This window comes from Thamnophis elegans, chromosome 2 (genome assembly GCF_009769535.1).
Source record: "Thamnophis elegans isolate rThaEle1 chromosome 2, rThaEle1.pri, whole genome shotgun sequence".
Lineage (NCBI taxonomy): Eukaryota > Metazoa > Chordata > Lepidosauria > Squamata > Colubridae > Thamnophis > Thamnophis elegans.
In genome coordinates, this window is record NC_045542.1 from 143,660,270 (window position 1) to 143,687,753 (window position 27,484).

Below are 27,484 nucleotides of genomic sequence, written 5' to 3' on the forward strand. Positions count from 1 at the left end.
CTCATCACTTTGCTTTTTAAGAGCCCAAATGCAAGGCTAAATGGAACCAGTATTTGCATATATTCTAGATCCCTTCACCCAGAATGAAGATCAAAAGATGGTATTGTCTCACCTCACCAAAGTAAAGCACTTCTACCAACACCACAATGTTTTGCAATAGAGTCTCACTCACAATTCCGACTAGTTGTTTTTCCTATTTATGCAAGATGCTGACCATATAAACAGCCCCCCCGTATTTCCTCCCACAATAATTGGGAAATATGATATGCCAGTACTCCGCACAAATTCTCACCGAGGGCACAAGTGGCTCCTGTTTCACAGGCAGGTGGTCTGATACGGTCCGAGCTGCTACACTATCCAGGCCACTGTCTTCTGCTCGAGGCTTTTCCTTCTCAACTGCTCGGGCCTCTTCTTTAGTGGACAGAGGGTGCTGGTTATTCCCAGGTTGGCTTTTATCCAGAGGGGTAGGGCCGGTTGGCATGGCAACCTTTGCACCACCCACTGCACCTTAAAAAGAGGGAAAAGGGGGCTTATGGTTAGCAGCAGAAAGAATCAAGGGTAATTACGCTGTGCATCCCAGGATTTAGCAATATGGAGTGCCACTTTTCCACAGTGAAATGAATGCCAAACAGGATGGGGTGAAGAATATGCTCTATGATTGAACCAAGAAAAATCCCTGCAGACTCTGAAGTATCCAGGTTCTTTCTCAGGTCCAATCTATAAGCTGGCCAAACAATGGAAATAAAGCAATATTCCTGGTCTTAATATCCTCAGCCTTAAAGATATCTCACTCCCCATCAATACATACAAGAAACCCCTACAGGGTGAATGTTTAAAAATCCAGGTGCAGACCTCGTGTGGCGGGAGCCTCCAGGCCCCCCCAACGCTGGCTGTGTCGTTTCTTCAAACAAATATTAATCCGGGCTGTAGTGAAATTATATGTACACTGATCTGGTTCTATAAGGTTCCTGCAAGGCAATTCAACAGAAATGAGAACATCAGACACAATTAGACAGAACAAAGAACTTACAGCTATCCTGGCCGGGCAGTAAATCTAATAAATAAATAAACTTCTGCATTATGGAAGAAAGAATCTTTGTATTGCTGTATTTATTTCTTTATACAGATGAAAAGCACCTTGTTTAACAGGAATAGATGCTAGAAATCTCTGGGCTATGTAGAGTAATACATTTTCAACCAAGTTTAGATTTTTTAAAATACTGTTATTAAATTTTAAGACAAAAAGATAAAAACCAAGAACTAATATTGAAGAAAAAGAGCAGAAGAAAGAGAGAACAGAGTTGTAGTAAAATGAACAATAAATAAAAATACAAAAAAATGATGACTTATTTGTTTTACAGCAAATGTAAATAAAACTTAGACGGAACTCTTAATTTATGGTTACAACGCATCCATTTAAAAATGTATTAATAATAGTAATTGTTAAAACCATATATCATCATTTGATGTTCTTCCATTGTGCAAAAAGTCTACAAGGAGCTTCCAATTAGCATTAAAGTTAATCAGTGCTTTTCTCTAAGCAAGGCTCTTAATTTCGCTATCTCAGACTATTGATCTGAGTTTAATTAATCTGACTTTAAATTAATAATATTGCTTCCTGAAGAGTCAAAACAATAAAAATCAAGCTTGGATGAATCAATAGGTCTTAGCTGGGTTAGTATAATCAAAGGCTGGTGCTTGTGTCACAGAATGGAGAAGGTGACCATTTATGAAGCAGCATCAGACAGAATATGTCATGATGGTCACTAGAATATATTTGCAAAAGAAAATAACTAATCAAGCAAAAATAATTCAAATTTGATACCTGAGTTTCACTTGCCACCTGAATACTGAATGAGTGCTGCAGCCTTGGTGAAGTCGAAGAAAGTTGGCATCACTGCAAAAAGTGGCATAAATTATGTATTTTTATTATTTTCTCACTCAGTAACAATTCCAGTTAACTTCTGGCTACAGTAAGGAGAGGGGCTGGTCTTTGCCAGTAATCACCATACCTTGTTTGGAACATGAGTGTAAAATCTTGCTCCCGAAAATGTACACTGGACATCTCCTTGTGAATCTCCTTTACATAAACGTGCACCACCATAGAGTCATTTCCTTTCTCATAGGAGTCATTCTTCACAAATGTCAGATTCACAATGGGCTCTGGTTCTAGCAAGAAAAAATTAAAGCAAAAATGACAATGGGACATCTTAAAGAGAAATTTCCAGAGAAATAACCTTGTGATTCAATCTCTGAGAATAGACTGTAGAAGACAGAAGTGGTTAAATCATTGGCCAAGTTTGGAAAACACTGGGCTAAAGTATCTGCATCAAAAGCTATATTCTACATAAATTATGACAAAATGGTATATAACATGATTCTGGTAGGCATGTCCCAAGAACTATGCAAAGCACTTAACTAAACTCTCCCCTCCTTCCAGAACAGACAATTGTTAAGCCTGCAGGTTAGCAACATAGCACCTGCATATGCTGACGTATCCACTAGACTCCCCGCAAAGCAACTCCAACTCTCCAAAACAATACAAAATTAATTATTTAAAAATCCATTTTTAAAAATGGCTGAAATCTTGCAAAGATCCTTGGCCTAGCCCCCTTTCTACCACAGCTTCTGTAACTCCATTCAGCACCATGAACCTTCTACCGACTTGTACTCTTGGTCCATAATGTACTATTTCCTCCTCTAATGGGCAGCATCCAGTGGTGGGTTCTGGATTCCCGGATTCCGGGCCCCGGTGTCAACCATATGCATGCGCGCACAGACGCATGATGCACGCATGTGTCCTACCTGTCAGCGAGGCTTCCACATCACTCCCACTGTTCAGCAGAGTGTCGCGCAGGCACTGTATGCGCCGTGCACGGAAGCGCAGAAGCCTTAAAAGACAGGTAAGGGAGGCTTCCTGGGGGCGGAGCCTGTCGCCGAAGGAGCTCAACGGAGCCCCTCTCAGAGTTCTGGTCTGTATACCTAATTAAGATCAATAGATATCACCCCTTTTTGGCAGAAAGGGGGAGGCAGAAGCTCAGGTGCTAGGATTTATTCGTAGTTCACAGCCCTTTTTTTGGGGGGGCTGCGAACGGAGAAGAGATCCAGCGTAACTGAGCTCTTATCTCCAGCCAGTTCCTCGCAGCTGCCTTTTTGCAGCCCTAGACAGGCGATCCCCCCCCTCAGGACAATGATAAATTGCTTAAAGCAACCTAAGGCTAACACGAGCGGGTCTTACTCCTGTGATGTTCCTTTTTTTATAACTATCTAAACACCAGCCTTGTTTTTCCTTTGAAACTTCTTTGTTCAACCGAGTACAAGATGGCGTTTTTACTGTGTTGGTGATTGATGACGCAATTAACCGGCTTTATCTCCCCGGAGACTGCTACTCATTAACAAGCAAAATCTACAAATAATTTATTGAGAACTGACTAGGTGAAGACACTGTTTATCTGTTTATTCTCAGCTTTTATCTATAATGCCTCCCAGGTCTAGGCAGGCAAAAAAATCCCCCCCGCATGTGCTTAAAGAACTTGTTAGTAAATCGCTGCCTTTGCCTCCTACACCCCCTACTGGAGATTCCTTGACACAGGAGCTTCTTTTTCAAATACTCAATGATTTTAAACAAGAAATCAAAGAATTTGTGCTGGATTTATGCGACAAAATACAGACTAAAATTGCCCAAATAAAGGTGGATATGTTTGAAGCTATGTCTACTTTGACAGATTATATCGAAGAAATGGAGACTAAACTGGAAACCTTGGAGGAGGCTAATTCTAATTTGACTTCCAACATCCAAGTATTACAACAAGAGATTAGAGATACTCAAACACAACTTATAATGATAAATTATAACAGAAAGGCGTTTGCAATAAGAGTCAGAGGACTGCCCGAAAAGAAAGAACTTGAAACAGACGTTTGTAGAAGCTTTCAGCCAAGCGGTGGGAGGTCCGGGATTCAATTTTGATTGGAATATTCGAAAAATCTATCGCCAGAATTCGTGTGTAGCAGAACAACGACAGCTTCCAAGAGACATAATTATATACTTTTTCACAAGAGAATCCAGAAATGCGATCACCCAAAAGTTTTACAACAACAGGCTCCGAATCGATGGCCATGATTTGTTTGTCTTTAAAGAAATCCCGCTTCAGATGCTGCAAGCAAGGAGAGGCTATACTTTTTTAACCCAAGAACTTAGAAATCGTCAAATACAGTATAAATGGGAAGCTCCAGTTGGAATCACAGTTACACTCGAAAATCAAAGATTTCGTATTAATTCTGTTTCGGAAGCTCGGGACTTTTATTATAAAACTCTGAAGGTGGGGCTTCTTGACTCACTCGGAAATGCGGAAGGACAAGGTGAAGGAAAGACAAGCAGCAACTTACTTGGTTACAAGATGGAGGGAGTTGTTCTCCCCCTACTGGAGAGGCAGAAGAGCGGAAACTGAGGATTTAGCCATATTTTTAAAGCAGCGGGACACGTGGTTATAAGGCAGAGGGTTGCCTTCTCTTTCCGGAAGGGCAGAAGAGTAAAGAATATAGATCCAGCAATGTCTTTAAAATACTTTCTAAGCTCTTGGACTGATTAAAATTTTAGGATTTCTGTTTGGGATGAAATGGTAAAGCTGTGTATCGATGAGGAATGGAAAGAAGCATTGCTTATTTTGGACAGATATTGTACGGGACTTTTATAAGACTTATTTGAATTTCAATCCAAACTGCGCATGAATTGTTTTCTGTGAGGAAAACGGGGACTAAGATTTATTTGAATTGCGGTTTGGGATGAATGGAGTCGGGAGGAGTGGGGCAGAAGGGAAGGTGGAGCGGGATATTGATGAAGGGATCTTGGGATTGAATGAAGTGGTATGGATTTTGGGCACACATTTTACGGATTTACATGCTTGAAGTATAACATAAACAGCTCAGGATTTTAAAGTGAAGAGCGAAATCCTAATCTTATGGAATTTGGGCTTGGGAGGAATGGAGATGAGAAACGAAGGGTAGGAAGATGAGTAGCGAAAGTATGATTAGACTGCTCTGTATTTGAAGATAAATTGATTTTTGTATAAACTAATATTTGAATATAAGGTTAAGAAAGGCTATCTGGAGAGTCTACAGGAAGATGGGGGTAAATATCAAAGAAGTAAGGGACGAGGACAAAATATAAATGGAATGATTTATACTGTTTAAATTTTAAGAATGATGGGAGGCTGAGCATAATGCAAAAGATTTTTAATTTTTATTTATTTATTTTTTTCTTTTTTTTCTTTTCGGAGTGTTCTTTTTATTTTATTTTCATTATTATTGTTAATAAGATATTTTAGAAGGTGAATGGTACTGAACTGTGCCGGGTGTGGGACCTGGGAAGTCGGAGGGGATTAGGGAGGGGGGGTTCATTGGGGGTGGGTGGGTGGAGATATAGTTTCAATATATAGAATAAGAAGAATACACTTGTATACTGTTGTTCCTTATCTTTTCTTTTTATTTTTCTCTTTTTTTTTATTTTTATTTTTTTTTCCTCTTCTTTTTTCTTTTCAGCGTAGATTAAGGAATAGAGAAATGCACCAAAGTGAGAAGTAGAGGAAAGGAAGAGGGAGAAGTAAGGAGGGAGGAAGAGGGGAATGTAAGGAGGATGAGAGGGGAAGGAGGAAGGCGAGAAAGGAAGATAGGAGGGGAAAGGGAAGTAAGAGGGGTGATCGTTGGGGGGAGAAAGGAAAGTTGGAGGGGGAGAAGAAGGGGTGTATGAAAGCGATGTGTTTAGGTTGGGGTTTTTCTTTTTTTATTATTATATTATTATTATTGCAAATATTCAGTATATAAGTGAATGTACAAAATTGAAAATGAATAAAACATTTAAGAATAGAAAAACAGGTAAGGAGCTCGGGCGGGCGGGTGGGCCCTCCAGAGCACCGTACCGGAACGGTATCCCGTGCTCCGGGCTGGCTCCAGTACGCCCATACCGGGGCGTACCGCCTGCAACCCACCACTGGCAGCGTCTCTCTCTAATAACAGAAATCATATATCTTTCTTAATTGGTTGCTCAAGTATTTTAAAATCAAAGTTTAGGAACACAGGAAGAGGTTTAATATAACAGGGTTCAGACATTGCCCAGTTTATTTCCCCAGTTTGTTGAATAAACCACAAATACTCAGATTAATGTAAGAGAAACTTAAAATACATCACATTTATATCTTAGCCCAATGGTTGAACCTAGAGAACATAGAGAACTTATTCTACTGACTAGCAGCTGCTGAGTGTTTCAGAAAGGCAACTTTCTCAGGTGAAATCTGTCATTACTGGAATTTGAAATTTTTACACAAAACAGGTGCTCTATAATTCCCATTTAACAGCTAACAATTATTCCCATTTTTCAGAATAAATATCTACCTAGTTGTCTGGGCACAGAGCTGCCATCCATTTAATCCCCTAACTCAGTTTAAACAAAGTTGGGCAATCATGGTGTACCTACATAAACATTCAGGATCTCACTCACCAATACTAACAGCTTCTAAAGCGTCACTGTCCTTGGACCAGACTCTCGTCTCAGGATCTCTGGGTTGCAGAGAGGAGGGGAGGCCCTCCCTAAGGGTAGAGGCAGGGTTTAGTCCCTGAGAAGCTTCAAGGGAGCTGGCTGGTTGAGGGAGTCTCTTCTCGGGAGAGGGCCCATGCTGATTGGGCAAGGCATCTGGAGGGGCCGCAGGCTCTTGCATTTCCATGCATACTGATTCCCTCTCCTGACCCTCAATCTGGTAATGTAGGGAGAAAACCACAATCAAATGTAGAAGTAGGACAGAACATTTAAACTGAAATATATCAGCAGATTTCAACATACATACATATGATTCATTAGAAAATATTGCTAATAGCAGACAATTGACATCACCCTTAACTGGAGTAAGCATGATGATGCCCTCAGCCACTGTTCACCAATAAATGCCTCAACTTGTACCCCCAAATTTTCTGCTAATTGCCTTTATCTTTGACCTTCTTATGAACTACCTTATTTTTAACCATGGTTTGGGGCATTAGTTCTCTTTTACTCATAAGAGTTTGCTCCGCTAGGAAAATAATTTCTGATGAGCAGAAAATGATAGAATCAAAGGAATGGTTGTGTGTTCCCTGCCTTATATTCAGATTCTTGGGCAAGTTATTTATCATCGTTTTGCTTTTTGGGGTGGTTTGGGGACCGGCTGGCCCCATGAAAGCAGTTATTATGTTACTATGTCTTTCCATCTCCCTAAGGTTTCAAAATCCCAAACATGCCTACTAGCTACAAAATGCCAAACAAAGATTGTGTAGTAGTGGCAAGGATGCTTTCTTTTGGGAAGGGGGAAGCTGTTATTTAACCTTTGAGTGGTAATGCTAAGGACTAAAGAGGAAAAAGCCGCACCAAAAATTAAATTTGATTGAATATTAATTTCATTAATTAAACACATGAAATGATTACTCTCTGTATATTTGTTTGTTTGCTTGTTTGAGGGAGATGGGCAGTTAATAAAAAAATAAATAAAAACAGACAAATAAATACCCTCACTGGTTAGCTGAAAAGGTTGGCAGGATTACAGATTGGAAATGTAAGGAAATAGAAATACTGGAAAGCCCCCCCCCCCCCCAACAAAACCCTACCCCCACTCTACCCCCATTGTGGAAGAAAGTAATTGTAAACCTCTTCAATACTCTTGCCAAGTACTGTGACATCAGCAAGAGTCAGGCACAAATCCAAAGACACTTCACCGGGTATCACCCCTGAAAATTACAAATCAGCATCAATTTCTAAATTGCTGGAAGTTGCATCCAACATTGTGAGATGACATATAAAAGCTTCGGCTGTTCATTCAGGGAGTTGAAATCAAATACCCATGAATATAACTCCCCCACCTCCCATTTGTCTGATTTGTTTTCCTTTGGTGGAACTATCAAAACCAGATCCATGGCTCCTCCTCTTAAGCAGAGCTGCTGCAGCACAGCAAAGGTTGTATAAAGCCTATCCGGATAAGCAAGATGATAAAACTCCACAGAGCAATTAAACATGTTGAAGCAAGGAGGCAAGTTTGAAATTCTCTTCAAGATCAAATAGAAAATCTGGGCTACAGTAATTTCCAGTCTATGTTCTCCCAATATAAAAAGAAGTCTTGTTGGCAGAAAGGCTATGAAAGTTCCCAATAGTATTTCTGCTCTCCAAGTTAAGCAATAACAACAACCTAAACCCACTGTCAGATGCTGGTGTGCAGGTTTAGTAAGTATACCAATTTTTCCTTGCTAGAGGAAGCTGTTTCCTCTGACAGCAAGGACTCTCAGGGTCTCTTTTTGATGTGCAGGCAACGTCAAGGATAAACTTTTGATCTGGACCCTGAGTCAAAAATCAGCACAACCCACCCCTTGTTTCTTACCTTTAGGTCCAACTGGGCAGCCCCCTCAGGAACCAGGTCAGTCCTTTGATGGTCAGTTATTCCAGATAGCCCAGCGTTCCCCATGCTTCTACTGTTCCTTTCCTCCTCAGACAAACTGTCTTTGACACACACTGCCTTGGTAGCAGGTCCAGTTGGCAGTCTTGGGTTGATAGGGTTCCTCCCTCCCACAGTGTCATTTTTCCCCAAAATTCGCTTTGGGTTAGGAGGGTTTCGTTTGCTTCTGATTAGTTCCATAGTACTATCAAGCTGGGGTTCTTCAGAAATTTCCCCAGCAGAAAGGGCCTTCTCTTTGCCATTCTCTTTACACGCAATCCTCTTTGGATGTTCTCTTGAACTGTCTTTGTGGCGTTTCTGGCGGGGGGGGGGGGGAGAGATGGGCAATAAATCAAACCCAAGAGGAAATATATTGAATAATCAATAAGTTTCTATCAGACTAAGTTCGTCACGCTTACAAGAAACATATAAACACCAGCTAATCAGAGAATAACTATAGAGACCATTGAACCTGAAAGCAAGTGATGGATCTCTAGAGCAGTCCTACAGGGAGAAGGTGGCCCAGGGATGGCTTGACCCAATCTTGCTCTGAACTCCAATCTGAGTTCAAGGTCTCAGGAAAGCATGAAGAAAATATCAGAAATGGGATGAAGCTTACCGAAAGTGAAGCCCAGTTGTGCAATGGGATCTTCTTTGGCAGCATCAACTGTAAGATATTGCCTTTCTTGAACTGGACTTTGGTGCAGGAACTTTCTATCTCCGCGTAGAATTCACAGCTCCACTGACGGCCATCTGAAGGAGGAGACAGGGCATAAGATTCTTCTTCGATGGTTAAAGAATAAGGAATATGTACCACAGTCCTGCACCACTGCAGGGGAGGTCAGCACTTGGCCTGATGAGATGCTACATAAAATCACACTTATTTTGAAATAAATAGGATGGCGCCTTGCTCTCCTTGTGAAATACAAGCTTTCTCCATTGTGTCATTCTGCATTAGAAAGGAACATCTGCAGAGACACTTCACTGATATATTATGGCAAATGCTATTTATTCATATTGTAAGGGAGTGAGAGGTTAACTGGAACTTCTAAAGGACAGTAACAGTAACTGAGCGAAATAAATTTTGTTCCTTGAACACTGACAAGTTGTTACTTTCTGTGTGCTGAACATGTGTTAATGTGTTAATAGCAAAAATAATGAACACTATGAAGGCTTATTTTTGTGTCTCAACAGCATACTGTTTTAATGAATGAAAAGCTAAGCTTCACAAGAGCCTGCTAAACTGCTAGGTTACATAAAGAAGCTGTGTTTTGTTCCTCAAATCATGTATGATCATAATTATGTTTCTAGAATGCTTGATGATTATTACATCTCAGTTTCTTCCAGAGACTTTAGATGTTATCTTTATTTGCTATGATGGATTTTTTTTTAAAAAAATGATTTTTTTAACGGATTCAGCTTGAAAGCAGCTAAAAAGACTAAAATACTTTGTTATGTCTCTTAAGATTTTAATTTTAAAGATACTTAAAAATAAGATGGGCTACAATAAAGCCTTGATTTTTCTTCACTCCTGTTTTTTCTCTGCACCAAAAAAAATGTTTTTTTTTTTAATTTGAGGTTTTCTCCTTTGTCAAGCTGAGGGTTGCATTATCTTTTGAATCATGAGGAAAAAGACAAAGAAGTAAACGGGGCCAGGATAAAAACTATATTTAAATTAAATTACAGCTAGATAATATAAACACTATATCATACTTCAGACACATTATATAAAGACCTAGCTTTCTGGAGAAATGTATAATGATGAGAAAGGTGAAAAGTGAAAGAAGAAGAGGATGACCACTGACAAATCCATGGATTCAATAACAGTAGTGATGCGTGCATCATTAGAAGATCTAAAGAATCAGATTGGAACAGATCCTTCTGGAGAAAATCTACCCATGTGGTTGCTAAAAATCAATAGCAACCTGATGGCATATAATCAATCAACTCATGAATAATTTCCATTTCCCTCTTCTATCACATTAAAAGTTACAAGTAGGCTGCAACTGCAGATTTCAGAGAGCAGATGGAGCCCAAGGGCTTCAGGTTATAGGCCGCTGTTCTAGCCAGCTATCAATATCCCTGGCACATATACAGTGGTACCTCGGTACTCATCCTTAATTGGTTCCAGAAGGCACTATCAGCACCAAAAATGATGAGTACCAAAAATATTTTTCCCATGGGGTATAACGTAGTGAATCACAAGGCATCTCACACCAACAGGTTCAAGCTTGTGTGTTGAGTACCAAACAATGAGTAAAGGCACAAAATGTTTACGTCAAAATGTGTTGACTATCAAATTCAATGAGTTTCCAATGAGTTTCCAATGAGTTTACCACTGTAGTGGTACCTTGGTACTCACCTGTTTGGAAACTCATTGAATTTGACAGTCAACACATTTTGACGTAAACAATGATTCTAGGCATTCTCCATCCACTTTACACAGAGCTTTGTATAATAAAGAATATTATTCGGAAAAGTTGTAACTTCTCCTTTTCACAACTGCTTATTTTGCATGACATTTCCTGCTGGCTTTTTCATAACTCATTAATATATAAACTTTAGACATACACTGCAGGAAGAACTAGAAAATGGCCTTTTTATCTCTGGAAGAGTTGGGAATCCCAAGTGCTTTGCATGACCCCACATCAAGGGCATTAAGCTGATCTCCCATTTTTCCTTCTTTGGGAAATGATTTTTCATGTATTTATTGCTGCTGGAAATAAACTGAAAAATTTAAACTGAATTAAAAAAGTTATATTTTTTAAAGGAGAAACTATTTCTTCTTTTCATGCTAATTAAGAACTCTATGAATAAGGAAGGAAAGTCTGCATTAATACCAGGTAACTTGATGAGACAATTGGTGTCTGTGAAAGACGAATCCACTTCTTCCACTTTTGGGTTCCTGCTGCCCAAATTCAGTTTCACAATAACCTCATCAGCATTCTGCTTCCATTCCAGCTGCAGGTCTAGGAAACAGACAACATCAATCTCTCATCTGTGAGTGATAAGTTAACAGCTAACTTCCCAAAATAGGAAAAATGGAACACAAAACAGAATCTAGATAGTTAGTGACATGGTACACAAGGTGCATTTTGATCAATAATTAATATTATCACACAGAATGCTACAATGGGAATTACATAAACCATCACAGGAAAAAAGTAAAAGCCAATGTTCAATAACAGTACATTAAACAATTTGTTGGAATTATTGCAACTCAACGGTCAAGCGACCGTTGTGAACCTTTGCAGCCCTTCTCACAGAAGAGCTAAAAACTTACTAGATGTCTTTAGAAAATCACTTTTCTAATTTTATCTCATATTTGATTGGCTACTGGTCATGGTCATGCCCTTAGGTGGCTTTTCTAGGAATCATGGCAATGACAGCAAATACTACCTCCTTTGTGCCAGAGCGCACAATAGGTTTCTAGTCATGTTGACTCTTCCTTTCCAGCCTCCAATGCCCTCCTAACTGGAAGGGACTGCTAGAGGTCAACACCAGATAGGACTGTGGGTGTTATAGAAATCATATATGTGAAACACTTCGAACACTGACCCAAAATACTAAATATTTACTTAGCCATTGGCTCAAATCATGTGAAGATGGAATCTGTCAAGAAAGTGTGGCACCCTGATTCAATCACACCCAAACTTTGATGTGGAAAAAGACAAAAGATCCCCTTAATAATATCCAATGGGAAATAATCCATGGTGGAGAAAGGAGAGGGTTCAGATTCTCTTGTGGATTCATGTGCCCTTGCCCTTAGCTGGTCTTAGAACATGCTTTCGAGCAGGGACAAAGCTTTATGTTTATGATTACAAATCCCCATTTCTTTTTCATGCATCTTTTACAGCTTGCCAGGCTGTTAATCTTCCAGAGATTGTTAGGGAGTTAATCCTTATGTCAGAGAAATAAGATGTTAAGAAAACACATGAAAACAAAGTAGGTGGCTTGAACTTCACTGAGTTATGCATACTTCTGACTTACCATCCACAGATTCCCTGTGCCAATGGGGCTCTACCAGATTCAGGCTAGCAAAAGTCTCTGGAGATCAAACAAATACAGAGGGGTGCTGTTTTGGTACCAACCATGCGAACAAAGGATTTTTCTAGCAGGGCACTTGTACATTACAATGTACATTTAAACCAGAACACTTTCACAGAACTGTCCATTGCTGCCTCAATAAGGGACTTGCACAGATCAAAAGGGAGGTAAGAAAAGCAACACAGAGAAAAAATTAACAAATCAGACAACACTTGAGGACTCTGCGGTCTTCCCACTTGTTATGGACTGAATCTTCTATCACTCCCAGGATACAGGTAGTCCTTGACTTACAACCGATCAAGCTACCTAGACTTGGCTTTGAAGTTCCAAGATTCACTCTTCCCACCATCATGCATTTGCGGCTGATGCAGTGTCCTGCAGTCATGTGACCATGTCTTACAGCAATTTTGCTAAAAACCAAGTTTTTTCCAGTTTTTGGCAAAACCACAGTATAGAAAACAATGATTTCACCATCACATTCATTTAACGACTGCCCTAAAAAAGGATGCAAAACCTATGACAGTCATGACATATGACTGTAATGCATAGACTCCATTACAGTCATATGTCAAAGATTACTTGTATGGTTAATGAGGAGCAATGCTAGGAGTTTTAATCCAGCCTTGTGTGGAAGGCCACATCTCTGCCTTAAGGAATTTTCACGTTTGCTAGTTATCTGACCTATGGCAACAAATGTTAGATGTCATGTCACATTATAAAATCAACACCTTAACAAAAGAATTTAACCTTATCTCCTTCTTAATCACTGCCCAGTTATAACGCATGCACAAAAAGTGCCTGCAACATGATAAAAAGGTACGCTTTGAAACATGTCTCTCTGGGTGGCTGATACAAGCATTATGGAGATCATAGAGCAGGGTTCTTTGGCAGGACTGTAGTCTCTACCAGTCACCTGCCTCCTCTGCAATTATTCCACCATCCTGCTAAAAGCTGCAGTTTCATAAAGAACACAGGCAGTACGGAGCTAGTACAATCACTCACTGTTTCTTTTATCACATAGCTGTGAAGGAAGGCCATAAAGAGCAAAGAGGATGACTGTACATTTAGTCTACCTAGCATATTCTTCCATACTTGCAATGTTTTAAAATAACAACATTCTATCCATAAGAGAAATCTTTCTCCCTCACAATGGTTGTACCAATTTAACAGGAATTCAACTTTCATTTTAAAACATTTATCAATCCTACAAGTATAAAATTAAGCTTAAAAAGTTAAACTTTCCACCACTAATTCAGTCATCCTGAATTGTACTCCTCTGCACCTTTTTGCAAACTCCAGATCCAATACCTTAGCAACACTATCCTGCCCAAGGTCCTTATCCATTCTAAACATACCCTTTTTGCCTACTTGAGAGTATCAGTAAAAATTTTCTCAAGGCCACAGTGATGGTTTGTATACACCTTACTAAGACTTGTCAATCACAGTTACTGAATAAATTACAATTAGCTGGTTTTATACTGTGGGAAGTTATCATCCAGCCCTCTCCCAGAAAAATGAAATATCCTAGGAAATATTGAAAAGGCAGAATATTGCTCTGGATATGAAAAAAAAAATGTTTTAAAAGACAGAATAGTTGCCTGTAGCTTCCTGCCCATCCCCACTTTGTCAATGGGCCATTGAGAAGGCCAGACTAGTCCACTTTACATAATAAAGACTTCTCCACTGCAGCCCCAGGGGGGATGGGAGTAAAGGCATGATAATGTTGGAACTTTGCTCAACTGACCACAAGGCATCTGAGAACTCATCCATACCTGGATTCAAAACACAGCCTAGAGAGTAGTCCCTGCATGGCCCCATGGGAGTCTGACTACCAATTAGAATACATTTCTTACACAGGAACAGGAAAACAGAGAGGTGGGACTACACAGGTTATAAAAAGCCTAGCAAGCCCCTCCTTCAGCCCTTCTCTTCTACTCCATCAACATTGAAGCATGTGATCACCTTTTCTGTTCAGGGCTCAAGCCATGCGGCCCTGTCCAACAATAAAGCATCTTTCCAAGCAGCCTCCATGTCTCCAGTGTCTTTTTCCCCACTTGGAGCTGAACCCAGAAGGACATTTCTTTCATCAATACATTATAGGGAAAAAATAAAAATACACTATGACTTAGTGTGCCATAGTGTGCCACTCAAGTCTTTCCCTTCAGTTGCAATCACTGAAATCTTATTTTCTTACTCACAACCTTTCACCTCATTGTTCTTATCCTATTTTGTTGTCTACTCTGTATTACCAGGATTAAAATTGATTTCCCCTTTTGCAGCAGAAGGGAAGCAGCAGAAAAAAATATCAGAGTTGTAAGTTGCAGACTCCAAAACTAATCTGTAATCTTATTTGATGGACTTTCTCTGCATTGGCTTTACTAGACAGCCCAGAGTTCTAATACTGTGACAGAAGAAACATTTGTGAATTCATTTTCCATACTATAAATGGCTCTATCTATAGCTCTCTGTCTCTCCTTACTGACCCCCTTTCCAAACTAAAAATCTCCATCTGCCGTAAATTTTCTTTTATGCAGAAAAAAGTATTGTCAAAATGTACTGAGCTAAAGCAAACTACCCCCTGTGGCTAAATGCCCACCCATTCATTCATAACAAGAACCTGGAGCTGCTGGAACAGAGGATCCTCTGTATTTGCTGCATGTTTTCTGAATGTCCGGAGTCTACCAGGAAGTGAGATCCATTAGATGCCACTTACTTTGATGCAATAAAATAAATAAATAAATAAATAAATAAATAAATAGTTTAATGCCTGCCCCTGTTTCTTGCCTAAAATTGCTCTAAATTGTGCATGTATGTAACATCCAATATCTTCCTTGGCAGACTTCCTGATCACCTGATTTTGTTTTGAAAAATAAGGTTTAATTACAATGAATTAGCTGTGACACTGATATGCTGTGACTCTAGCTCAAGCAAAATGTCTATTTTCAATAATGCTTTCTGCCCTTAAAAACATTTTTATGAAATGGTGTGATGCACAACTTTATTTGTAAGTGGATCCCTCCTTGACCACTGCCCAAAACAAAATGCAAAAATAAACCAAGATGGAGAACATTCATGTGTAGTGGGGAACAGTCTCACTGGCCTGCTTGCAATCTTTCTTCCAAATTAACTTTCATAGGAAATAGGGGATTTGTGGGTTGTTGTTTTTTTGACAAATACAGCATCCTTTAGCACCTTCCCTCTATTTTTAGATTTCCATATTCAATTTCACACAACATAGCTATTCTTTCACACATTTTTTCACCTTTACCCTAATGTAGATGCCCTCCAGATATGCAGGCTTCAATTTTCAGAATTCTCAGTACTAATTATAACCAGATTGAAAAGTCTGTCTTAAATGGTACTTTTAACAGTGATTTGGGATTTTTTGTTCCAATGCTGCACGTTGGCAATGATATGACCAATGTAGTGATTCTTGATCAATCAATTCATGGTAATGCTATGGTATTTTTTTTTCCTGAAATCCAACTTCAGTTTTTGGAGAAAAAGAAACAACATGCTTGGATTTTCCATATCTGGCCTGCTTCAGACCCAGTGCTAAGTTAGGATATATATTTTTGACCAGTTTGTTAAGAAAATGAAAATGGTCTGGTTGGCACATGTGAAGTCATAAATAGGTGACTCATAAATCACCCTAAAGTTGAATTCCATTGCAACTTTATTTTATAAATGTGCAAAATAGTGATATCTGAGGAATGAAAATTAAAACTATTTTTCCAGCCCTAATCACTAGGTATTCTTGTATTTTCTGAGACACTGGCTCTATGTGATCAATACCAGCAAAGAAGCCCTCCTCCCTTCCTTTTTGGTCACCTGTCACATGCAATGTGGCTCTGGGCAACATATAAAACAAAAACAAAAAAACCTATTTTGCAAACAGTCAAAAGTACACAAAATTATTATAAAAGGCTAAGACAGAGCATCAGTTTAAAAGTAATAAAGCCATCTAATCAAATTACCATTCCCATGCAGTCCCCAAGATTGTTGACACAACCAAGTTTTAGATTTCTGGAAGGCTGATAGATGGGGCCAATATCACCTTAGGGGAGATATGATATTCCACAGGGCTATGCCTTGGCAGAAAAAGGCTCGTCTGCTGAGTCCTGTCAGATGTAACTCCTGCACAGGTAGGACTCACAACACATCCGTTCTGCTGAAGCTGACGGGCTGGCCAGATGTAACCGGAAAGAAGTGGTTCCTCAAATAACCTGGCCTCATGTCATGCAGGGTGTTTAAAAGTCAAAAACAGAACCCTGAATTGACCCAGAAGTAAACTTCAGAGATGTAAAGTGCAGCTCACAAAGCAGAGATGTAACATGTGCTGTTCTAGGGACACACCATTGCATTTTGCGGAAACTTCTGATTACACTTCAAGAGCAGCCTTATGTAATCTATTCTAGTAATCTGTCAGAGTATGAATTGCCGTGAGTAGAGATTCTTGATTCATAAATGGGTGCAACTTTGAGAGGGGAGACATGAGTGCAGGAGGACAACCCCCCCCTCCAAGATTCACACCAGGTTTGTATGGGGCAGTTCAACTCAGTCCCAGAACCTTAACCCCAAAACACAGAGCCACTCAGTCTTGCTGGGGTTCGGTTAAATCCAGTTGTTCCCTCATTGCAGGCACAGAAATAACACATCAACAGCAATCCAAAGGTGCTTTTTCAAAGGGAAACTGGACTTTGTTTTTTCCTTGAAGACGTTTCACTTCTCATCCAAGAAGCTGCTTCAGTTCTTGGATGAGAAATGAAATGCCTTCAAGGAAAAAAAAAACAATTGCCTTTTGAAAAGCACCTCTGGGACAACCATGACCTGAATGACTTGAGAATCTTACAAACATCAACAGCGATGCTTAATTTGCCAAGAGCAGATGTATAACTGGATTTCATCATACTGATGACACCTCAGCTCATGGAGATGCATGAGCTTACTCAGAGGTTTCATGTTGATGTTGAAAAGGACAAGAGAGAGCACCAAAACCTGTGGAACCCCATCCAGTGGAGCTGAGGGCAGGATCTTTCTTCCCTAATCACCACTAACATCAACCCCAGAGAAAGGAGAAGCACAATCAGCACAATAATGCACCATCAATCCCCAACCCTGGATCCCATCCAGGATATCATGGTTATTTATATCAAAGGCTTCTGAGAAGTTGAGAGTTAAAGCCCATTTCCATTCCATACCCAGTCCTAAATCCAGACTAAAAGGAGTCTACTTCTTTGAACTTATTACTTGACTACCTTCTCCACCACCTTCCCTAAAAAGGGAAAGGTTTGAAACTATTGCGTTTCCCTGAAAATAAGTCTTTGGTCTTATATTAATTTTTGCTCCAAAAGACGCATTGGGGCTTATTTTCTGGTTAGGTCTTGTTTTCTGGGAAATACAGTACTAAATGCATCTGTCCGGTTAACTATCTTAACTGGGTCTTATTTTTTGACTAGGGATTATATTATGAGCATCCTGAAAAATCATGCTAGGGCTTATTTTCCAGTTGGGTATTATTTTGGGGGAAACAGGGTAGGAAAAAGTTGTCCAGTGTACTGGGTTCCTGAAGAGAGGTTAAGAGTTGTCCAGTGTAATGGCTTCTTGAAGAGAGGTAAAGCAAGTCCCCCTTAAGTCTCCTATCCAAGAAATTCATCACCACTAGAACCCACTCGCATGATACTCCCTGGGCAGTTTTAATTAGTTAGCCTCTTCTGAAACTCCTCAGGATCCATCAGTGCTGAGGACAGACTGCCTCCCTGAGATGTGCAATGGTGCTGGAGAAACCCAGGGTAATCAAGGCATATCTGATCATGAGAAAGGGAGACACTAAAGAGTTCCCCCAATTCCAGATCATATTGCCATTGCTTGGACCGAAAACCAGATCATACCTGTGATGGGCTCTGAATGACCTGGCATAGGCCCATAGTTGTAATGGCAGTCATGAAGTCTTCAGCTGCCTATGACCACAACCTTCAAGAAAGCAAATTAAAGTCCACAGAAGTGTAGAGAACTAGCAACAATCTCAACTGACTCCAGGAGGCCAACTTAATGAACAGGGTCTCTCATCTGGCAACTTGTGGAGCAGCTCCTAAAGCCTTTAGACAATCTATGATGACAATCAGCACAACTCCTTGCCTCAGTTGATGCCATACCTGAAACGCAGCTGGGCACATTTTAGAAAATGTCAATCCCTCCCTTGCAGCCAGGTCTCCGTAATACATGCCATTAAATTTATAAATGCACTGATACCTATAGCTTAAATCTGTACCTTTCTTTGAGTCACTGCCAGCTGGTTTCTCGCCTTCCTTACTTTCCTGATTGGCCCGATCCTTTTGTTTCTTCTTATTAGTTGCATCATCTACGCCCCGAGCTGTTCTCCTCTGTCCAGGGACACTGGCACTGCTGGACATTTTCAGCTGTTTGGAGGAGACAAACAGCCCACCGGGGTCGGTGACAGACTCTGGGTCAGGGGTGTGACGTTTTCTTCCCGAGCCAGCTATCTTGGCGATTCTTTGTGGTCAATCTTTCTGGCAAGGAACAAATGCCTGGAGACATATGGAAGGATTATCAGATTAGTATAGCAAATTTAAAAAAGGAAAAACCCTGTAGTAGAAGCTATAGTGAGTTTATTTTTTTAAAAAAAACATAAGCAGTGGATCAAACCCCTGGCCCATCTAATCCAGCAGTAGCCAGGTGTAAAGTTCCCGTGGTTCGCCCATGAGGCCAATGGTGAGAAAAGAGAGGAGACAACCTTTCTCGGGATGGAGCGACCCAGACTGGGGGTCTGAGAGCCCCTTTTATTGAGATAGGACAAAGGCAGGAGGAGCAATAGCATGTGCTTAAAAACAGCCTGTAAAAGTACAATTTCTAATCTACTGCTCAGTCTATATATGGTTAAATCCTGGACGTCAATGGTAGGGCACATATCAGAATGTTATGTTATGCACTATCAAGATGTTATGGCGTTCTAAGAGTTTGTTTTCTCCTGTGTGATTCAGCGTGACTCTGCAAGCCCTAGTATGAACTGGGCCATGGAGGACACATACCTACACAAGGAACTATATTACAACATCTCCTACTTTTTATTTTCTTTTTGTCAAAAGACTCTTCCTCTTCATCTACCAGAGTTGTCAATAGTGCTTTTTGTTGCTGCATATCAAGGCTTGTTAAAGCCATATTGATACTCCTTTTCTGCATCATGCCCTCCACTGTGGATTGGATTATACTTCGGATGACAGGGATAAAACAGGGTAGTAGTAGGAGGCCTAAGAAGATGCTGCCTGCCATAAAGGCGGCTTGCTTCCAGTTCCGGAAGATGCCCCCCAAGAACCCTGCATCATCCATAATCCCTGTCCACATTTGTACGGGCACGTGCACTAATTTTCTCAAGTCAGCAGTGAGATCAGCTACCACTTTGCCAGTTTCATCAATCTGCAGGCAGCAATTTGTCAGGTTAAACTTCCCACATACCCCTCCCTCTTTTGCAAGTAGACACATGGAAACCCAGTAGTCCCCTAATAAATGGCCTTCAGACACAGGTCCTCTCCCATCAAAACTATTAGCCATTGATCCCCATGAATTTGTCCCTTTTTTTTTTAAGCCACCCAAGCTGGCAGCCAGCAGCACACCTCATGGTAAGAAAATTCTGAAATTTGTTAGGCATTGTCTTAGAAAAAACTCCTTTTGGCTACTTTAATTATTCCAGGATTCACTTTCATTGGGCGACTTCTGGTTCTAATGTTTTGGGAAGAGGAGAAATAGCTGCTCCTTGTTGATTTTATTCACACCATGCATAATCTCAGTCACGTCCCCTCTCATTCACCTTCTTCTAGTCTAAAAATCCTCAAATGCCACAACCTTTCTTCATAGGTAAGCTCTTCCAGTCACTTGATCATCTTAGTTGCCCTTCTTTGAGCCTACATTCCTTTTGAGGTGAAGCAGCCAAAAAACTGCACAGAAATGAACAATGTGGTCCATAAGTACAACAAGCTTTTAACAGAAACCAAAGCATAATGTTTATGCTTGGGTTTTAATACTACTGAGCGGTAAGGGCAATATTCCTTAAGGCAGGCAATATTTTAGGCCTTAGCTTAATTTAGAAATAACTACAAAAGAGTAATACTTGTGATGAGAATTATATTGAGAGAGTATGAGTACAGCCCCCATAAAAGCAGGCAACCAAGAAAATCATCTTAAGAGAGAATGCAACAGAACAAATGGGTGCCTCAGCCATCATGAGCCAATTTGCTGTCATCTGATATCTTTCCATTATAGTATTAAACTCAGAGCAGCTGAATGCAAGTTAGTTTCTACACTGGACATTGTTGCTATGAATGGGAGCAGAAACTGGCTATACACATACACACACACATCACAAAAAGTCTTTGATGTCTATTTATAGCAATCCCCTACTATCCCCCCAATTGTGATAGAATGTATTTAATATGTTAGCTACACCTTAAATATCCACATTACAAATATATCTGAAACAGTACCCAGAGAATCTCAGATTGCTCAGGTGGGCAATGCAAGCTTCTTGCTGAGCTCCAGGCAGACACTTGTCTAGCCCCATTGCTTGTCACCATAGTACAGGTATCCCTTTAGACAGCACAGGAGTCTATTTGTCAAATGTCACTTTCAATTTCAACCTTCAGCATTTGTTCAGAACAAAGAGAAAAGAACAGGTTGCCATGTGATGAACCCAAAATCATCTATTTTATTTTCCAGATTTATATTCTGCTAATGTAGCTATTAAGAGCCCTCAAAGGTTATTTTCTCCCAATTTTTGCATTCTTTATGCATAATGAACAAAGAAAAAATTGCTATTCAAATTCATGCAGTACTTCTCAAGAACCACAAGAAACAAATTATGAATTTCCTAGGTGAATAAGGACTGATTTCTGAGTTGTTTCCGAGCTCCCTTAACATAACTGACTAGTTGTCCCTATTAGTTTAAACTGACAATGATAATTTCTGAAGTAACCACATGGCACATGCAATCCCAAACTAAGCAAGAAGAAATAATGCACTGGCATATCTATTTAGTGGGATGTTGTGGTTAACATGTCCAAACCACTCCCAAGGAGTGTGCGACTAAAGACTAATAGAATGTTTAAGGCAATAGCTAACAACACAGGAGGCAGAAAATTTACCCTTGCCTGAACAAAAGGTGGCACTACCAGCAGAAGACGGGGACAAACCATGCTTTTTCCAAGAAATATAAGATATAGGAACCAATCAATATTCAAGGGAACCAACAAGAGACATCTGGCTTTTAATTTCAAATTTTGATCTAACATATAAATGCAAGCTTAACATACAGGCCTAACATGGTGTCTTCCCTGCATGTTAGAACTAAACTTCCAGAATTGCCAGCCAAGGTATTTTATAGCCTATGACACCTACCTAAACAAAATATGCTGACTTGTGAGCATATCATTTTTGCAAATTAAATCAGAAAAAAATATTGTTAACACTTATGTAACAGGGAGCGCCCATTTTATTTTTAGAATACATTTTCACTTTTCATTTTCCACCATTGAAAAACATTAGACAATATGAAAATATTATGCTTCCCTATACCAATCTATGAAATCTAAATTATGATATGCAGACAAGTATGTCATCAGAATTCAGGAAATGTTTATGTAACCAGTACAGCCAGATCACTTTCTCCAATGAGCCAAGTTGCTCACGAGAAAGAAGCAAAACATAAATACAAATAGGTTTGCTAATTAAATCATATAAAATAAATTGTAAAAATCTTTGAAAAGTTTTTTTTTCTAGGCCTCAGAAAGTAGATAATAAGATTTAAGGATTTTTTAAAGATAAGCTATAGGAAGAAATCATTTGTTGTACTTGAAGATAAGATGATAAGTTGTTAAAACTGTTTATACTTGTGTTCAATGAAGTCATTCCTTTATATATACATATACATACATACACACACACACACACTCTTTTTGTTTTCTTTCTTTCTCTACTGCCCTTTCTATTTTAGTGTTAGTTGCAATTTTAGTGCAATTACCATGAAGGAAGAAGAATGCATCTGGGAGTGAAGCTCAATAGCCTTAATAAAGGTTGAATTTGCCTCACATTAAAACCCTATCTTTAGAACACAGTAATGGACATCATGCCACCTCAAAGAATGACTAACATTTCAGAGGGACACCGTTTTCTCTTTCTCTTTTTTTTTTGTAGCCACGGGGTTCTAAAGCCTCAAATAAAACTTCAGACATGGAAGTAGAGGTCTGAGATCTGCAAGATTTAACTTGCCAAACACGTTTCGTCAAAAAGCTGGTGTGGGACAGTCACATCTCCTCAGCACCTGTCAGGGTTGTCTCAGAAGGAAGGAAGGAAAGACGCCTCTCGAGGGGCCGTTAAGATTTTCTAGCCGGGATACGTTATTTTTTAAAAAAGGGGGGGGGGGCTCTTCCTTTGCAACTGAGGCGCTATATTGCAACGGGGGTGGGGGCAAAAAAGCGGCGGGGGACGTTTCTACCACAACGACCACAACGCGAGGTCGCCTCCCGCCATTTGGCGCCGGGGTCCACGAGGGCGAGCGCCGGCATGCAACGAAAGGAGAGGAGGCGGCGGCGAGCAGACGGAGGGGAGAAAGGATTACCAGGCCAGCAGCAGCGCGAGGGAGGCTGAGCGTCTTTGAAGCGACAACCGGCAAAGCGAATGCGGGGAAAGGGCTTCTTCCCGCCGGGCCTTCCTCCACCCTCACAGGAGCCCCACAGCCTGCACCCCTCGTCCCCATAGAAACATCTCCCCGGTTTAAAGGCCCCTCTCGTCGGACTCCCAGGCCCCGCCCTCCCCCGCCTCTCATCCCCAAGAGCCCCCCCCTCCTTCGCCGGAGCTCTCCCCCCCTCCCCTCCCCGACAGTCCCGAGAGGGGAGTCACTCACCGGCCCCCTCCCCCTGCAGGCCCCCCGGCGACTCCCCCGCCCTTCCCCGCGGTTGGTTTGGTTGGCTTTGGTTTCGAAACGAAGTTCCGAACGGGCAAGACGCAGGAGGAGCCAGGCCCGCGCCCCGTGACGTGTTTCCGGAAACCGGTAACAACGCCGCAAAAACCACGTGACGCGGAGGGAGGTGGGGGCTACCGCGGCGCGCGGAGAAAGCTTCCTACCCCCTCCCACCCAGTCGAGCAAGGATCACGTGACGCCGGGAATTGTGCTGTCGGTCGGTGGAGAAAAGGAGGAGGAGGAGCAAAGGAAGGGAGGGGAGAACGCCTCCGCCTTCGTGACGTCATAGCGGGCTCCCATGGCAACTGTTCTTGTTAGGTTGAGGGCTGGTAACACAAAGCCTTCATTGGCCTCGGGTGCTGTGTAGCAACCAGTCCGACCCGATAGCATAATATAATGCGGAATTGAAATTCGATTACCGATTTTCTGTTACGTTGCTATCCAACAGACGGAGGCCATTGTTCTTTTTTTGCAAGCATTTTCTTTATTAAAGATTACAATTGCAATATTAAAAACCGAATGCAAGCTAAAAGAAACAAAAATAGTAAAAAAGACGCAAAGGGAAAAAAAGGCAAGAAGTAAAGAATAGGAAAAAGAAAAGAAAAGAAACAAAAATATAGTTATGAAAAGAAATATATAAAGAAGTGACAATCTTCACCATAATAGATAAAAAACAATTTTAGAACGTTTTGCTTCCTCTTACATGACAACAGATGATCTTCCCATATCCCATCTCTCTATAAACAAATCCATAAAGCATTTCAATCCTGGTATCAGCAGCAGGCCATTAAAGGTTACCACCGGAAATAACAGCATATCAATTTTAATCTTGAGCAAGTAAACTAACTTTTGCTTCTAACAATATTTATCTTCAGTACATTCAAATAATGTAATGCAAACGACAGTCAATATTTTTTATAGCCTATAAAGCAGAGAGGGCAAGCCGCTAGAATATAAATGGAGAGCAAATCCCACTCCCTAACAACAATAATGATGTTTGGTTTAGGTAATGAAACATCTGCAAGAAAACAACCAAGCTCAGGGACCCCCAGGGTAATATAACTTTTGTCCCTTCACATAAGATTCTTCAAAGCTTTAACAAGTCTCTTTTGTAAGACCAATACAGGAAAATTATCCAAGTCATTATCTTGGTGTATAGTTTGTATGTCCCTTTGTAGGAAGTTATCACCCAGCCCTCTTCCAGAAAAATGAAAGATCCTAAGAAATATTGAAAAGGCAGAATATTTCTCGGGATGTGAAAAGAAACATGTTTTAAAAGACAGAATAGCTGCCTGTAGCTTCCTGCCCATTCCCACTTTGTTAATGGGCCATTAAGAAGGCCAAGCTAGTCCCTTTACATAATAAAGAGTTATCCACTTCAGCTCCAGGGGGATGGGATCAAGGCATGATAATATTGTCCCTTTACCCAACTCCCCACATGGCATTTGAAAACTCAACCAAACCTGGATTCAAAACGCAGCCTAGACAGTTGCCCCTGCTTGGCCCCATGGGAGTCCAACAGCCAATCAGAATACAAGCTCAAGATCAAAGGCCACAGAGGGCATAAATCCAGGGTCTCAGCATCTCAGCCTCCCTTCTCTTCTTCTCCACCAACATTGAAGCATGTGATCACCTTTTCTGTTCAGGACTCAAGCCATGTGGTCCTGTCCCATGACCCGTCAAAACCGCGCTCGACTGAGCCGCGCCCGATTAAACCGCGTCGCTGATGTCATCAACAGGGCGACAACAGCCAGCGCAGAGAAAGAAGGGCGCTTTAAATAGCGCTTTGAAAGCAAGCCGATTCAACTTAAGGTAAGGGTTAGGTTTAGGGTTAGGTTAAGGGTTAGGATTAGGTTTAGGGTTAGGTTAAGGGTTAGGGTTAGGGTTAGGATTGGGTTTAGGGGGGTTAGGTTTAGGTTTAGGGGTTAATTTTAGGTTTAGGGTTTACAGCGTGCTTCTGTCTCCGCACTGTTGTTGCCCTGTTGATGACGTCAGCTACGCGGTTTAGTCGGACGCGGTTTAGTCGAGCGCGGTTTTGTGGTGGAACCGTCCTGTCCATCATTAAAAGCATCTTTCCAAACAGTCTCCATGTCACCAGTGTCTTTTTCCCCACTTGGAGCCGAACCCAGAAGGACATTCCTTTCATCATCTTTTAATTATTAAACCATCAGCCCATTTCTTTTCTATGTGCAGAGTAATTTTTTTATCCATATCATTCTTGTAGCTTCTTGTATGTAAATCCAGTTTCAACTCAGCCTCTCACTCGTTAGGTAAACATCTTTCCTCTTCCATAGTATCTTTTGACACACACACCCCAGCCAGACATTAATCGGTTGCTTGAATAATTGCATCAAGCCTTGGGGGGTCAATACTGAGCTGAGCTGGATGGAGCAAAACGTATATAACCGTGATAGCAAACTTATGGCACAGGTGCCAGAGGTGCCATGCAGAGCCCTTTCTGTGGGCACTCACACCGTTGCCAGATGCTCTTCTGCCCCTAATGTCCAAATGAACCCGCGTGCATGCTGGAGCGTCAGAAGCTCGAAGACCAGCTGGCTGTGCACCAGCCACCTGGTCTTCAGGTTTCCAGCGCTCTGGAATGCACAGCTGGTGTTCGAGCCTCCAGACTTTCAGTGTGCACATGCGCATTCCAGTTTGGACACTCGGTGCTGAAAAGGTTTGCCATCACTGATATATAATTTTATAGTAGAATGATGGCAGCAAATACTACATGCTTGCCATATCGTCACTTATCTTGTTCTGTGGGAAGTTATCATCCAGCCCTCTCCCAGAAAAATGAAATATCCTAGGAAATATTGAAAAGGCAGACTATTTCTCTGGATATGAAAAGAAACATGTTTTAAAAGACAGAATAGTTGCCTGTAGCTTCCTGCCCATCCCCACTTTGTCAATGGGCCATTGAGAAGGCCAGGCTAGTCCACTTTACATAATAAAGACTTCTCCACTGCAGCCCCAGGGGGGATGGGAGTAAAGGCATGATAATGTTGGAACTTTAATCAACTGACCACATGGCATCTGAGAACTCATCCATACCTGGATTCAAAACACAGCCTAGAGAGTAGCCCCTGCACGGCCCATGTGAGTCTGACAACCAATCGAAATACATTTCTTACACAGGAAAAGGAAACAGAGAGGTGGGACTAAACAGGTTATAAAAAGCCTAGCAAGCCCCTCCTTCAGCCCTTCACTTCTTCTCCACCAACATTGAAGTATGTGATCACCTTTTCTGTTCAGGAGCTCAAGCCATGTGATCCTGTCCACCATTAAACCATCTTTCCAAGCAGCCTCCATGTCTCCAGTGTTTTTTCCCCCACTTGGAGCCGAACCCAGAAAGACATTTCTTTCAACAGTTCAATTGGCACTTTTTCTTCTTCCATGGCTTCATATTATCATCAGCTAATAGCTGAGAAAATATAAGTACTACGTATTCAAATAATCTTGATGGGTTTGAGGGACAGGCTAAAAGTTATGCAATGACATTTAACAGAAGATAAGGTGACTGCAGGGGTGTAGGACAGGAGATACCTGGCATGGTAATGCAGAAAATGTTGATATAGGCTGTTGTTGTAATATAATTCCTTGTGTAGGCGTAGCCGTCACCCATGGCCCAGTGCATAACGGGGCATGCGCGGCCACACTGAACCACATAGGAAGAAACAAACTCCTAAAGAACATAACATCCTGACATCCTGATAGTACTCCATAATATCCTGATAGTGAATAACATAACATCCTGAGATGTGCCCTACCAATGACGCCCAGGATTTGACCATATATAGACAGAACTTCCCTGAGCAGTAGATTAGAAATTGTACTTTTACAGGCTGTCTTTAATCACATGCTATTGCTCCTCCTGCCTTTGTCCTATCTCAATAAAAGGGGCTCTCAGACCCCCAATCTTGGTCGCTCCATCCCGAGAAGGATCGTGTCCGTGTCTTTTCTCCACATTGGCCTCATGGACGAACCACGGGAACATCACATTTGGTAGCAGAGGATGGTTACT

At 41.0% G+C, this 27,484-nt stretch overlaps 1 protein-coding gene across 4 annotated transcripts in view; it reads right to left on the reverse strand.

Moving 5' to 3' along the window:
* The window catches only part of USP19 (ubiquitin specific peptidase 19), a 48,032-nt gene extending 24,541 nt beyond the window's left edge, over positions 1 to 23,491 (reverse strand). The window contains exons 1-10 of one of the 4 annotated variants that reach the window (XM_032209998.1): positions 23,119 to 23,215; positions 18,763 to 19,039; positions 11,285 to 11,413; positions 9,064 to 9,197; positions 8,391 to 8,762; positions 6,494 to 6,746; positions 2,013 to 2,169; positions 1,826 to 1,897; positions 853 to 968; positions 293 to 507 (exon numbers count right to left, since the gene is read on the reverse strand). In XM_032209998.1, coding sequence (XP_032065889.1) covers positions 293 to 507; positions 853 to 968; positions 1,826 to 1,897; positions 2,013 to 2,169; positions 6,494 to 6,746; positions 8,391 to 8,762; positions 9,064 to 9,197; positions 11,285 to 11,413; positions 18,763 to 18,904 — 1,590 coding nt within the window. In that variant the 5' untranslated portion in view covers positions 18,905 to 19,039; positions 23,119 to 23,215. Of the gene's footprint in view, positions 1 to 292; positions 508 to 852; positions 969 to 1,825; positions 1,898 to 2,012; positions 2,170 to 6,493; positions 6,747 to 8,390; positions 8,763 to 9,063; positions 9,198 to 11,284; positions 11,414 to 18,762; positions 19,040 to 23,118; positions 23,217 to 23,403 lie in introns of those variants that run through there. The other 3 variants (XM_032209996.1, XM_032209997.1, XM_032209995.1) reach the window with 3 other exon arrangements.
* Between the last annotated feature and the right edge of the window lie 3,993 nt (positions 23,492 to 27,484).